Source organism: Stegostoma tigrinum, chromosome 3, assembly GCF_030684315.1.
Source record: "Stegostoma tigrinum isolate sSteTig4 chromosome 3, sSteTig4.hap1, whole genome shotgun sequence".
Taxonomy (NCBI): Eukaryota; Metazoa; Chordata; class Chondrichthyes; order Orectolobiformes; family Stegostomatidae; genus Stegostoma; species Stegostoma tigrinum.
The window spans coordinates 28,270,877-28,286,399 of NC_081356.1; the positions used below are offsets into that span (position 1 = coordinate 28,270,877).

The 15,523-nt window shown below is 45.4% G+C and overlaps 1 protein-coding gene across 5 annotated transcripts in view; it reads right to left on the reverse strand.

Moving 5' to 3' along the window:
* The window catches only part of LOC125450744 (amyloid-beta A4 precursor protein-binding family A member 1-like), a 179,990-nt gene that overhangs the window by 75,951 nt on the left and 88,516 nt on the right, over positions 1–15,523 (reverse strand). For all 5 annotated transcript variants that reach the window (XM_048526845.2, XM_048526842.2, XM_059644034.1 and 2 more), the window contains one exon: positions 12,219–13,421. In XM_048526845.2, the coding sequence (XP_048382802.2) occupies positions 12,219–13,367 (1,149 nt within the window). In that variant the 5' untranslated portion in view covers positions 13,368–13,421. The remainder of the gene's footprint in view (positions 1–12,218; positions 13,422–15,523) is intronic.

Here is a 15,523-nt window from a genome sequence, read left to right on the forward strand (position 1 = left end):
ACCCTCTCCCTCCACCTCCTCCTCGCCGCCCTCTCCCTCCACCTCCTCCTCCTCCTCCTCCTCGCTGCCCTCTCCCTCCTCCTCCTCCTCGCCGCCCTCTCCCTCCACCTCTCCCTCCTCCTCCTCGCCACCCTCTCCCTCCACCTCCTCCTCCTCGCCGCCCTCTCACTCCACCTCCTCCTCGCCGCCCTCTCCCTCCACCTCCTCCTCGCCACCCTCTCTCCACCTCCTCCTCCTCACCGCCCTCTCCCTCCTCCTCCTCCTCACCACCCTCTCCCTCCACCTTCTCAGTGTCCGGCCCTCAATCTACCACCTTTCCCTCTGTCCTGTGAATGCAAGTCGCCCTTCCCTGAGCTGGGTAACCAGGAGCTTTTCATGTTGGATCCGAGCTCCCTCTCATGCCTGTCAATCACCCTTCAGAGGGGATTTAGGCCCCTGGGTATTGAATCCAATTATTCACATTTCCAGTTCTGCCATTTCCTTTCGGCGACACTGGGTCATGTCTGAGTCGAAATGCACTCTGTGTGCCAACTGGATGAGGTGTTTACACCAGACACTGCTGTTTAACTTTCCATTTGAACGACAAATCCAATGACAGTGCAGCACTCCCCCAGCAGCTGTGCGTGAAGGGTCAGCGTCAACATGGCATGATTTAACTGCTGTATAACTTAAACCTGTAGCTCAGCTGTGAGAATATGGCCACTGAGCTAGGACGTGAGAATGAGTCAAAAACTCAACAAGCACAAAGATAAAATCAAAGCAGGGAAGCTAAATTCATCAATGATTTCCAGCTTACTGAATTTGTGATGTGATCAGAGATTTTGACAACTCCAGTTCGTTATAGCTGCTGATAAAACTGAAAAATAACCTTGTGCCAAGAAGCAATTAGAGGCAAGTCTTCAGAGATTTAATGTGTAGGCAACTCCAGTTTGTTCATATTTTTTATGACACTGCCTGCATGTGTTTCTGGTTCAACAATAATTTGAAAGATAATCTATCTTCCCTGCAGGATATTACAATTAATTATTCACAAAGAATCTTACTGCTTCAAACCCCTGTCCTAACTAAAGCTGCAGGCATTTTGTCCCACATACCAGCCTCATAAAAAACAGGAGCTGGAGTTGGCCATTCAGTCCCTCAAATCTGTTCTGTCATTGACAGTATCACGACTCACCTTCCACCTTAAATCTACATTTCTGCACTCTCCCTGTATCCATACAGTGCAACTGGGCTGCGAACGGAAGGATACATTGTCAGATTTCCCTCCACTCAATTCATGAACCTAAAGCAGCTTGTGCACCTTTTCAACAGACTCATGTGCTGAAATCAAAATCAAATGCACTGCTTCCTCTTCTTAAACCCTCTCTGAAACCTTTATTCTTTTCTATCTCCCTTCCACACTATAGTCTGCAGCCTTTTAAAACTTAAAAATTAGGACAAGTCACTACTTGGCTTCACATGCCAACTTTTTACACATGCTAACTTGCATTTGCGTTGCACCTTGAGCACAGTAAACATCGCAGTGGCACATCATACAAATGTTGCCCACCAAAATTTGGTCCTGAGCCATGTGAGGTGATATCAGGACGGGTGAACAAAAAGTCGGGTCAAATAGGCAGATGTAAGCAAGCATCTTAAAAGAGGAGATGGAGGTACTGAGACAGGGAGGTTTAGAGAAAAAAATCTAAGTTAGGGTCTGCCATTAGTATCTTCTGAGTGTATGGATTTCTTAGGGGCTTCAACGGTTTCGTGTGTTCGAGGGTGGTCACCACTGCGTCCAAGTGAAAGAGTCTTGGAGAACAAACAAGATGAAGTCTGTCATTATTTAATAGTCTAGAATCTATTTTGTTGAGTTGAAACAGTAGCAGTGCACACACACACGTTCTTATTCACGCAAGGAAGCCCTTGCATCTGCACTGCAGCACTACCTCACAGCAATCTGGGCCTGCCACCATTGGGTGGATCAGCAGTCACTGAACGTATCGACTTGAGCAGTTCCGCTCAGCTTAATTGGCTGCCCAAGTAGATGGTGTTGCCATGGGATCCCCACTACGCCCAGCTCTCACAAGCATCTTTGTTTCCTCCCACACTAAACTTGTCTTTGAAGAGTTGAGACATCTTGTCACAGCTGTACAGAACACTGGGAAGGAGTCCTGCGTACAATTCTAGTCATCCTGCTATAAGAAGGATGCAATTAAATTGGAAGGGCGCAAAAAAGTTTTACAAGGATGTTACCAAGACTGGGAGGTTACAGTTAGAAGGAGAATGTGAGGCATTGCATTTTGGTCTCATACAATTAATGTCAGGGCCTTGGGTAGTCTTGTAGATCAGAGGGATCTAGGAATTCAGGTACATAATTCTTTAAAGTTTACGTTGCATATAGACAGGGTGGTTAAGAAGGTGTTTAGCATGCTTGCCTTCATTGGTCAGACTTTTTGAGTATAGATTTGAGAAGTCATGCTCCATGTACCCCACAAAGAGACCGAAATAACTAGGGTCATGCGGGTACTATTTCCATCCTTCTGACCTGAGGGAAGTGAGAGGAATTAAAAGAAAGGTTGTTCAGGGTTTACAGGGATATAGACCTAATGCAGGCAAATGGGGCTCGTGCAGTTTTAGAAACCTAGCCTGCATGGATGAGTCAGGCTGAAGGGTCTGTTTCCAAGTTGTATATCTCTATGACAGAATGACACCGAACCCTCTCCCTCTTGTGCATATCTCTTACATTTAGATCCTGTTTGCTATATTTGAATCTGCAGCTAATGGGCCACTGGTCTGCATTCAAATTCAATTCTGAATGGAACAGTGGAATGAGATTCCTTTCCTCAACAACCTGATTGAGATAACAGCTAGGGTGCTCTCTACTATTGTCAATCACAAACCTACCTTCATTAATCAGTGTATACATTGGGATTCCTACAGTTCCGTGCACTGAAAGATTGTCCTTATCAGCAACCTCATAAATAGGGCTTGTGCCGTTTGTTCACTGACCAAACATCAAAGTCATCCTGTAAAAAAGCAGCCACTCTGATTAGATCATTTCTCACTGTATACTGAGCAAACTCAAGAAAGGCCTTAAAGCAGTCACTTTTGGTCCTATCTTTTACTCAGTCCACCTAATTACCCTGGAAGGGAAGGTATTTCACAGCCTTTTTGAACAGCAGGTGAAGCTGGTGGGTTTGGTTCATTGAGCATGTCTACAACCTCAACCACAACCCGAGCTACAAAATCTTCTCGAAAAGTGTGGTATGTGAAATTCACTGCTGGTGTGATGTCATGTAGTCTGTATGTCCCAGAAACTGGCAAATCATATCAAACAGCATATTCCTTTGATTGCTTGCAACAATGAAGGCGCTAACCAGACTCAACCAGCCCATGCTTGTAGAACTCGCAACACAGTAGCCAATATTATAAGTGATTCAGCAAAATGGGACAGCACTTGCTGTATAATCCTGAGTGTGCATGAAGAATTACACAGAGAGCCAATTTCACTTTATCAGCTTGGCTCAAAGCGAGGTATGCTTGCATATTCAGGAACCTACAAATATTAATACACAAGGCCTTGATTTTTCCAGACAGAAAGAACATGTCCTTGCACTGCATCCATTTCAATAAAAAAAATAGGTGATAGTCATGCTGTGATGAATGAGTCAATCTGCCTGGCTTGAAATCTAAATAAAGCCTGGCAGTTAACAGTCAATCATCATTAACTGCCACATTCTCTATGGCAACACCTCTACCAATCACTGTCAACTTGACTACCAATCAGCACTCTCCTGTCATAGGTTGGTTTTCATTTAATTGGCATGCTTGAGAGTTGCCCTGATGGGTGCAATACAAAGCATGTTTTTTTTCTCAGCAACAGTCAAGATACATCGTAGTTTAGTGCAATTACTTATTGGTTATAATAGGTTCCAGATTATGATGATGACTGTTGGAAGGGTCAACCCTTCCATTTGTCCCTTTTGAGGTCCTACTTTAAACTTCCCATCAAACCCTCATGACATCACCATCGTAAGATTGAGCACATTGCAGTTAATCAACAATTAACTCTTTCAGACCCATAAAAACCAGGGACTCGACAGCTGAAGGCATGGGCACCAACGAGGACGGGTTTAGGGCTACGGAGGTTACAGATACAGGAAGGGGCAAAGCCATGATGGGATCTGAACAATTCTGACATCAATGATATACCAGATTGGGAGTCAAGCTTTTTTTTAAAAATCAAAGTGCCCTAGAGAAAATAGGCACAAACCGATTTCTCCAAGCAGGGATACTCACTTGCTATTAGGGAGGGTATTCCAGGATTTTGATCCAATGACCATTAAGGAACAGTAATATGTCATTAAGACAGGGTGGTTTAGAGGGGAACTTGCAGGAGGTGGTGTTACCATGTAATTGCTGCCCTTGTCCTTTTAGGTGGTAGAAGCTGCAGGTTTCAAATGTGGACTGCTTCAGTATGAGTGGTGTTGAACACTGTGTAGTCATCAGCAAACATTTCTAACCTCATGATGTAGGGAAGACCACTAGTGAAGCAACTGAAAACATTACAGAGGAACTCCTGCAGAGGTGTCCTGAAGCTGAGATGACCGACCTCCAACAACCACAACCATCTCCTTTTGTACTTGGTATGACTCCAACCTGTGGCGAACTCATCCCATTTTGTTTTGTTATATTAGGATCAATTAGAATTCGGTTTTGTTAGGGTTCCTTGATGCCACAAATTTTGCCCTAACATCAAAGGCAGTCAGCCTATGAAGAAGGGTTATCTGAAACATTAATTTATTATAGCAACTACATGAAAATCTTGATATTTTGGAAGAGGACACTTTTCAAAGCAAAGAAATTGGCTACGGCAGCAACAATGTTGTATTTTCAAAGGCCGCAAGCTACCGGAACGGAGGCAATGAATCTGCAACATTTCCAGTGACAGACCATGTAAACCAGTTTGTGGATCTGAAAAAATTAGCAGTTTTGAGCATGCTCAGGGAAGCCCTTTTATAGGGCAATAGCCTCTGTCCTCCCTGTTTTTCTGAATCCCCTCTCATCAACATTTCTGAGGTGACAACTCACTGGAAGACCTCATTGCTGTAACTTAAAGGTAACAAAAGAAGCCAATCTACACCATTGTCTCCATTCAAAAACAGAATGTAACCAATTATAACTGATCCAAGGAGAAACTTCAGTGAGAGTAGCTTGTGGGGAAAGTGACTGTGGCTGCAGGCCAGCATTTTGGCAAACAACGAGAATGCTGGAGAAACTCAGCAGATCTGGCAGAATCTGTGGTGGCAGAAACAGTGTTATTGTTTTGAGTTGAGTCTGATTCCTTCTTCTTCAGACGAGAGGTATTTGCAGGACAGTGTGTGAATGAGAATTTCTTTTCTGAATGTAAAAATTCATTGGGCAAAGTGCTTCTAAATTAATATACTGCACTGTTTGATACTATTTAACAGGCTTAGAGCTGTGTATGTTTTTGCTATAAACTAGTTCTTTAATTGTTAATTTAAGGAACCTGGCGGACTTGTTTCTGATACTGAGCCAAATGCTGACAATATCACCTTCATGTTATAAAATTCAAACTTTGCCATCACCAGTGGGACAAAGATATGAGATTGTAGACATGCTCATAGTCAGTCAGTCTCTCTCTCTTTACTTGCTTTATAACACAATGTAGTTGATGCAGTAAGCACAGTTCACAACAAACAACTGCACCTCCCAGTCGCAAACCATTTCCACTCCCCCTCCCATTCTTTAGATGACATGTCCATCATGGGCCTCCTGCAGTGCCACAATGATGCCACCCGTAGGTTGCAGGAACAGCAACTCATATTCTGCCTGGGAACCCTGCAGCCTAATGGTATCAATGTGGACTTCACCAGTTTCAAAATCTCCCCTTCCCCTACTGCATCCCTAAACCAGCCCAGTTCGTCCCCTCCCCGCACTGCACCACACAACCAGCCCAGCTCTTCCCCCCCACCCACTGCATCCCAAAACCAGTCCAACCTGTCTCTGCCTCCCTAACCTGTTCTTCCTCTCACCCATCCCTTCCTCCCACCCCAAGCCGCACCCCCATCTACCTACTAACCTCATCCCACCTCCTTGACCTGTCCGTCTTCCCTGGACTGACCTATCCCCTCCCTACCTCCCCACCTATACTCTCTCCACCTATCTTCTTTTCTCTCCATCTTCGGTCCGCCTCCCCCTCTCTCCCTATTTATTCCAGAACCCTCACCCCATCCCCCTCTCTGAAGAAGGATCTAGGCCCGAAACGTCAGCTTTTGTGCTCCCGAGATGCTGCTTGGCCTGCTGTGTTCATCCAGCCTCACATTTTATTATCGTGGTGATTAGTTCAACAGGATTTGGTGCAGGTTGGGGCTTGAAGTAGCAGAGGTTTGGATTAATTTAGGGCTGACCATAAGACCGCTGGAATATTGTGAACGGTAATCCCTAATGTAATGTAACACAACAGCAGGCTTCCACAAAAAACAAGAAAATCTGTTCCAGTGGTGCTGGTTGAGGATAGATACTGACAAAGAACAAAGTGATCTTGAATTTTCTTCAATAGACTGATCTTTGGGTATCTTACACACATCTGAGAGAGCAGACTGGGCATCATCATAGTCATTCAGCACAGAAGCAGACCCTTCAGTCCAACTATGGTGACCATAATCCCAAACTAAAGTAGTCCCACTTGCCTGCACTTGGCCCATATCCCTCCAAACATTTCTTATTCATGTACTTATCCAAATGTCTTTTAAATGTTACTGTACCCATATCCACCACTTTCTCTGGCATTTCATTCCACACACTAACCACTCTGTGTAAAAAAAAAACTTTGCCCCTCTTGTCCTTTTTAAGTTTTTTTCTCACCCTAAAAACATGCCCCCTATTTTGAACACCCCCACCCTCAGGCAAATACCCTAGCCATTCACTTTATCTATGCCCCTCGTGATTTTATAAATCTTAATAAGGTTACCCTTCAACCTCCCAAGCCTGCAGTAGAAAGAATCCCAGGCTGTACCGATACCACATTCCAAAGCAGCAACTCTGTCAGGGCAGCGATAGTAAGAACTGCCGATGCTGGAGTCAGAGATAATTTTCTGATGAAGGGTCCAGATCTGAAACGTCAGCCTCCCTGCTCCTCTGATGCTGCTTGGCCTGCTGTGTTCATCCAGCTCTACACCTGGTTATCTCTGACAGGACAGCACTTCATCAGCGCTGTAATGGGTGTGTCAACTTGATCTTTGTGCTAAAGTGCAGCAGCGGAACTTGAACAGACAACATTATCCCCATGCCAAACAGATTCACTCTTCACTTGAACAGATGGTTTTGCAAAGCTGATTTATGAAGCATCAGCCAAATCAGATGCTTAATATGGATCCTGGAGTCTCGCTCACACCTACAATATCTAAATACTCAACAATAATCTTCAAAATTAGGGCAACTCTTTCTGCTTCCAAAGCTGAAAACACAACTGTTTTATTAACCGCCAACACAACACAAGAACTTCTCAGTGCTGGAGCCCCCACAGTTCGTGGCATCAGTAATTTAGACTTAACTGGTAGAGGTCTGATTGAGATGTTTGGTACAAACACTCTTCACATCACCGACAGTACAGAAGACCACAGAAAGACATCAGTGAGTGGTTCTGGTGGACCAAGAAGTGGCAAATGGAAGTCAATCTGGATAAGCAAGAGGCAATACATTTGAGGAGGGCACACAAAAACACAGAATACACAAGAAACAAGAGGACTTTCAGAATTGAGAGCAATGGAAGAACTTTGAAGTATACAACCAGAGATCCCTGGAGGTAACATAACAGGTACATACAATTCAACAAGGCATATAAGGCATTTTCTTCAAATGACCAAGACCTAGAGTATAAACGCAGGGAGAATGTGTTCAAACTGCATAACACATGGGTTAGACCACAGCTGGAGCACTGGGCACAGTGCTGTTCCCAGTAATATAGGAAGAATGTGATTACACTAGAGAGGTTACAGATAGAACATAGGACAATACAGCGCAGAACAGGCCCTTCGGTCCTCGATGTTGAGCCGACCTGTGAACTAATCTAAACCCATCCCCCTACACTATCCCATCATCATCCATATGCTTATCCAAGGACTGTTTAAATGCCCCTAATGTGGCTGAGTTAACTACATTAGCAGACAGGGCATTCCACGCCCTTACCACTCTCTGACATGCTGACCGGGCATCCTAATGAACTAGTCCCATTTGCTGCATTTGGTCAATATCCCTCCAAACCTTTCCTATCCATGCACAAATGTCTTAAAATGTTGTAATTGTACCGGCTTCTGCCACTTCCTCTGGCAGTTCATTCCATACACGCATCATCCTCTGCATGAAAAAGTTGCCGCTCAGGTGTCTTTTTAAAATCTTTCTCCTCACACCTTAAATCTATGCTCTCTAGTTTTGGACTCCCCTAACCCGGGGCAAAGATCTTGGCTATTCACCTAATCCATGCCCCTCATGATTTTATAAACCTCTTTAAAGGTCATCCCTTAGCCTCCTTCGCTCCAGGAGAAAAGTTCCATCCCATCCAGCCTCTCCCTGTAGCTGAAACCCTCCAGTCTCAGTGACATCCTGTAAAATCTTCTTTCCTCTTTTCCAATTGAATAACATCCTTCCTAGAATAAGACAACCAGAATTGTACACAGTACTCCAAATGTGGCCTCACCAATGTCTTAAACAGCTGTAACATGACATCCCAACTCCTGTACTCAATGCTTTGACCGATGAAGACAGTGTGCCAACTCCTTCTTCGCCACCCTATCCACCAGTAACATCAGTTTCAAGAGACTATGTACCTGCTCCCTTTAGGTCTCTCTGTATGACCATACTTCCCAGGCCCTAACATTAACTGTGCAAGTGCTACCTTGTTTGTCTTACCAAAATGCAACGCATCACATTTATCTGAATTAATCTCCATCTGCCATTCCTCAGCCCGCTGGCCCAGTTGATCAAGATCCCAGTGGATAGCCTTTTTTACTGTCCACCATACCACCGATCTTGGTGACATCCACAAACTTACAAACCATGTCTCTTATATTCTCATCCAAATCATTTATATAATGGCGAACACCAGTGGACCCAGCACCAATCATTGTGGCACACCACTAGCCATAGGTCTCCACCTGAACTGCAGCCCTCTCCTACCACCCTCTGCCTCCTACTGTCAAGCCAATTTGAATCCAGTTGGCTAAGTCTCCCTGGATTTCATGTGATCTAACCTTATTAACCACACTATTATGCAGAACATTGTCAAAGGCCTTGCTAAAGTCCATGTAGAATACTTCTACCGCTCTGCACTCATGCATCTTCTTGAAAAAACCCAATCAAATTTGAGAGACAAGATTTCCCACGCACAAATCTATGCTGACTATTCCTATCAAGTCTTGCCTTTCCAAATGAATGTCGATCCTGTCTGTCAGAATCTCCCCTAACAACATTCCCACCACTGATGTCAGGCTCTCTGGTTTATAGTTCTTTGGCTTTTCCTTGCAGCCTTCCTTAAATAATAGCACAACAACATTAGCCACCCTCCAGTCTTTGGACAGCTCAACCATACTGTCTGTGATACAAATATCTCTGCTAGGAGCCCAGCAATCTCTTCCTTAGCTTCTCACAATGTGCTGGGATACAGTTGATCAGGTCCAGGATATACATCTATGAGGATGTAACCAGGAAGTAACAATATTAGCTAGGAGGAAAAACTGGATTGCCTGTGACTGTTCTTAGTGGGGCAGTTGGTCTGACAGGGATTTTCTTGAGGTGGTAGCAAGTTATAAAGGGCGGAGATAGAGTGAATAGGAAGGACCCATTTCCATTAGCAGAGAAGTCAATATCTACAGTCACAGATTTAATCCCCTCCGTAAATTCTCTACAGCTATCAATTCCTTCCTGTAATATGGTTTTTGTCAGTATTTTTGTAGATCAGTGAGGTAAGCAGACCATTCTACATGGCGGGTTTTTGTACAAAATTTAGGACAAGAATTCTTATCCCTGTGGTTTAAAACATGACTGCTCTCAGCTGTGCTTCAAATTAATAAACACCCTAAATTTTAATCACCCGTGTCTAAATTTTAAGATTCATTCACTCGTCTTGTGGTGTATTATCCTGAGCCTAAACCTCATCTTGCATTCGTCTCTCACCAACTGCATTTATAGCAGTCCTTCCAAATACAATGTCTGCAGGACATGAGCAGGAATTAATCCATTAACGATAGTTATAGTTAAAGCCAGTCACTCACCTACAAGGCTTCGCTGGTACATACTGCACTATAGTGCCACCTCCAGGTTAGTCTCACCAACATCTGTCCAACCTTCAGCTGAACATTCATTGAAAGAGCTCTAGTTAAGTGGAACTGCCCTGTGGGCTTCTGCATTTGAGTCAAAAATGAAGGCTGCATCCATCACGAGTCCACTTTTGCCACACAACATCCAGAAGTGCTAGCCTGCCTTTCACCTACGTGGAATAAACTGCACTTGTGTAGCATCAACGATGGCTTTACAGCCGAGGAAATACTTTCGAACTGTCGCCACCACTGTTGTAATGTAGGAAACACAGCAGCCAAGTTTAACATAGCAAGAGCCCTCAAACAACAGAGTGATAATGATCTGATCTGTTTTACCAATGCTGATTGATGCATAAATATTGACTCGGACACAAGGGAGAAAGTTTTTCTTCAAAGTAGTGGTCACGGGATGTTTTACATCCACCTGAGGTGCCAGACGGGACTTCAGTGAAGTGCCTTACCTGCCTCAGCAGTACAGCTGTCCCTTATCCCCACGTCTCTGAAGGAGGACCAACCTTCTGGCTCTGAGCTGACACTGCTCACTAGTGACCTACCACAGGCTCAATGGATCACTGACATGTTGCTACTGATCTCAGCAGTACTTTTCATGCAACTTTTAATATTTTCAATCATTCCGCTTTAAACACAAATGAGTCCAGAAACCCCAAGCCAAATGTGAATTCTAAACTTGCTGTCATTGCAGACGGAAGTCCATTTCGCTGAAATGGCAGTCAGAAGCTACAACAATCACATTAGAGAATTAAAATGTTGGACTGATTTAAGTTCTGAAAATTAAACCTTGCAAATTAATATTGGATTGTACTGTGAGTTCAATAACGTACATCACTACATTACAGACCAAGGAATGCTGCCTTGGATATGGTTTGAAATCTAGGCCTTCTCTGGTAGATGGAAGAGATCCCACGTCCAACATTAGAAAACAGATCGGGGTGGGAGTACTTCCCCAGGTTTTGGACCACGATTTAACTCTCAAAGCACCGTGATTAAAAACCAAGATCACCTAATATCTGTTTGCATGTGGGTCTCTGTTGTGGGCAATTTGGTTGCCATTCATCCTAAACTGCATCACATCTGCTCCTCCATCTCCCTTGTACTTGCTGATCTCTGGTGATCTCATGCCTAGCAATGGTTCCATTTTAACGGCATCATTCAATTATTCAAACGCATTCCTGGTGTCACCACTCCCAATCTCTCTCCCCACCCCCATAATAGTCCAGATCCTCTGCACTCTCCAACTCCCATCTCTTGTACAGCCTCAGTGTTAATCGTCCCTCCGAGACATGCTCCAGCTGCCAGCCTTCTGCAGCATTGGAATTGCCTCCCTAGATCCCTCGGAAGTGTACCTTGCTCTCCGGTGTTTCCGACTGAAAAGAAGGAGATTGAGGGGCAAGACTTTGTGAGCAATTTTAAAAACGGCCAGTTGAGCCCAGTGACCCTTTTTTGTGATAGTTATAAATTCCTGTCCTTCTGGATTTGTCTCAATGTCAATCAGGAGAACTCCAATTAAGGTAAATGTGGCACAATTTATCAAAATCCATTGGTGCTACACCTTGACAACCAAACAAAAAACCCCAAAAGAATTGTAGATGCTGGAAATCTAAAACACAAGTAGTAATTCCTGGAAAATCTCAGCGGGTCTGGTGCTGCCTGCGGAGACAAATCAGAGTTAACGTTCTGGCCCAATGACATTAGGGTCCGAGGTTCTGAAGAAGGGTCACTGGGCTCCATACATTGACTCTGTTTCCTCTCCGCAGATGCTGCCAGACCCGCTGAGGTTTTCCAGGAATTCCTGTTTTTGTTTTAGGTACTACAACTTGTTGAAATGCTTCAAGGAGTGTTGACAAACTAAGACCTTGTTTGGAGATTTCAGGTACTTACATCTCCTTCCATCACCAGCTGGTTTTCACATTCTGCTGTCGGGCTAATATCTTGTCGCATAACCCAGATGGGTTCTGCTGGCTCGTCTGGGGTGTAAGGCGATCGGACGGTTCTGGTTTTTACTTCTTCTATTGCTTCCTTGATGTCCTTAATAGCTAAAGAAATGGCATCCCTTTGTTCTCTGGTGTGCCTCACAGACTCTCCCAGGCCTGTGGAAGACAGGGACCGGGAATTCAGCGCAGACATGACATCGTCAGCCTCCTGCCCGCTGCCCAGGGCGACGCCACGTTCTGAGTTCTGTTCGGCCTCTGGCATTTCCTCACAGCCCTGGTCAAGGCTTTGGGAGCTCATGCTCTGCTTCACTTCTGCGACGATCTGGTCAATGTCCTCCTCTTGCTCGTAGCTATCCATCCGGGGGTAGGGAGCAAACTCGGCCTCCTTCTCAGGGCTGTCCGACTCATTGTCCGACCGCTCGTCATAGTGGTGCAGCCTGGCCCCCAGAGCCTCCTTGCGGTAGTGCTCAGCCTGCTCCCTCTCTTGCTCGTACAGCCGGAGCGTTTCCCCACCGTCCAGCTCGGGCGTGTCACCAATCTCCTCATAAACGTGCTCCTGAGCTGCATAGTCGTCGTAGGGCTCAGCGTACTGTTCCTCCTCACCGCGGTGGAACGGGCGGTGGCTGTAAACGTACCCCGAGTAGGCCGAGCTCAGAACCCCTTCGCGGTCCACCATACTGAACTGCGAGACGTTTGGGAGAGTCCGGCTGTCAGCAGCTTCCACGTGCTCTGACTCTGCGTTCTCAGTGTACTCCTCCGCCTCTGGCCGGCAGTGCACGGCGTAGGAGCGCTCGTCCTCCTCTCCGTTGTCCTGCAGCCTCTCCCGGGACCCGTAGGGGTCACCGTGCGCACAGATCACGTCGCCCTCGGCCCCGTCCGTGTGGTTGTGGAAGCCGCTCTCGGTGCTGGCCGACCTGGCCAAGGTGCCCTCCTCGTCCAACGGGCGCACCCGCCCTCCTCGCTTGCGGTTGCCGCGGCGCCCAGCCTCCTCCTCCTCCTCCTCCTCCGAGTGCTGGAGGTCAGCTTCCACTGCCTCGTTCACGTCCTCACTCCCCGGTTCCTCGTCCGTCTCCTGCGCCACCTCTGGTCTGTTCATGTCGGAATGCCCAGAAACCTGGTCTGTCTACATGGGCAGCATCTCCGACGGGCACTGGGATACACATAAACAGACAAAACAAAAGCAAGGAAGTCAATGTCGCGCAGTTGAAGGGAAAGCAGACAGTACACATTACAGCTCTTTCTAAGAGACCTCACAAATGAGACCAATAGTTTCTTCACTTCAAACATCAAAGACGTTTTTGCAAGTCAGAACGGGGAGCTTAGGGTCAGGGCGGGGGTGTGTTTGCGCTGTTTCATTCTACCCCTGCGGAGGCCACTTCCCTGATCAGTCACCCACTCCTGCACACTCTGGTTGATCAAACTTTTTTATGCCTCCTCTATCAAACGGAAGGCTTGCATTTCTGCAGCACCTCAGGCCGTCTCAAAGGGCCTTACAGCCGAATAAACTACCAATTTTTTTTTTATTCATTCACAGGATGAGGGCATCACTGGCTGAGCAGCATTTATTGCCCATCCCTAGTTGCTCAGAGCGCAGTTAAAAGTCAACCACATTGCTGTGGGTCTAGAGTCACATGTAGTTCAGACCAGATAAGGATGGTAGTTTCCTTCCCTAAAGGGCATTAGTGAACCAGATGGGTTTTTCCTGACAATTGGCAATTCACGTTCATCATTAGATCGTTAATTCCAGATATATCACTGAATTCAAATTCCACCACCTGCCACGGCAGGATTCGAACCCATGTCCCCAGAACATTATCTGGGTCTCTGGATTACAGTCCAGCGATAATATCACTAGGCCATCGCCTCCCCACCTCTCCATGGAAAACCATGGCAGCCAATGGTCCACTGCAATGTTGCCAATGACCAGTCAATCCGGTTTCAGATGTTGGTTGTGGGATAAATATTGGCTGGGATTTGGGAAACTCCATCCAAGGCACCATCACTAAAACAACCTGTTTCCGATCTCCTTTGCATTTGCCCACGTCCACCAGTGCCCCTGTGCTCTGGCTGCTGAAACCCTCATCCACTGCTTTCTTACCTCCCGTCTTGACGACAGGGTATTAAAGCGTAGGGGATACGGTAATGGGTTAACCAATCCAAGGGCCTTGCTGATGATCTGGAAATGAGTTCAAATCCCACCATGGCAGCCGGGGAATTTACATCCTGCTAATTCAATGAATCTAGAAAAGTACCGTTCCAACACAGGGATAGCAAGCCAGACAAAGTGAGAATCACTAACACCGGACTCACAACCCAGCCAATGACCTCAAAATTGTCCACTTGCTCCTAACCAGGCTTTAAGAACAACTAATATCAGACACCAGTTTTATAACTTAAACAGAAATTAACAAATTATTAACAGTTTAACTTTAGTACAGCAAAGCTAAACAGCAAAGTAGTTAATGCTTATGATTTAGAGCTAATCTACTTTGATTGTAACCCACATACATACACACACACACACACACACACACACACACACACACACACACACAGACACACACAGACACACACAGACACACACAGACAAACAGACTAACACAGTTAAAGGATAAATTAAAAAGAAAAAGATGTTGTAACAGGCCACTTTGAAACTGTTTCAACAATGACAACAAAGCCTTTACGAAATTCCTTGACAGCTGGGTTGCATTACAGGCACAATGGATTATACCTTGTTTGGATTCCAAAGTCAATGGTCAGTGCAAACAGCTTCCTGCAGGCTCCGAGAAACCGTCACTTACTCCCTACAAACTGGGATTGTTTTCTCACAATGTTCACAAATTCTTTAACTGAACATAAAACTTGAGAGAGTTAAACTCGAAACACAGCTTTCCAAGCACATTGCCTTCTGCCCAAAAGCCCGGTTCAACCCCTGGCTTTTCAATTTTCCACATGCTCTGTGGTTCGCTGACCAGCTTTAGCATCCCCTTGATCGACAACTGCAACATCCAAACAGTGCCGGCCCTTGAGCGTAACACATTCTGGAGCTAAAATGTCCATAATCTTCCTTGAACTATAATTAACTTGCAATTATCTTTCCAGGCCAGTTCTCAGAAACAAAAAATTCATTTGTTTGCTCTCGCTTCCAAAATAAATGGCTGCTCAAAGTTCAAATCTCAACTCCAGCTCATCCTTCCAAATCAAAAATGAGAAAAGAAAAAGAACAGAGACGGTCTCAACAGTATCAGAAAT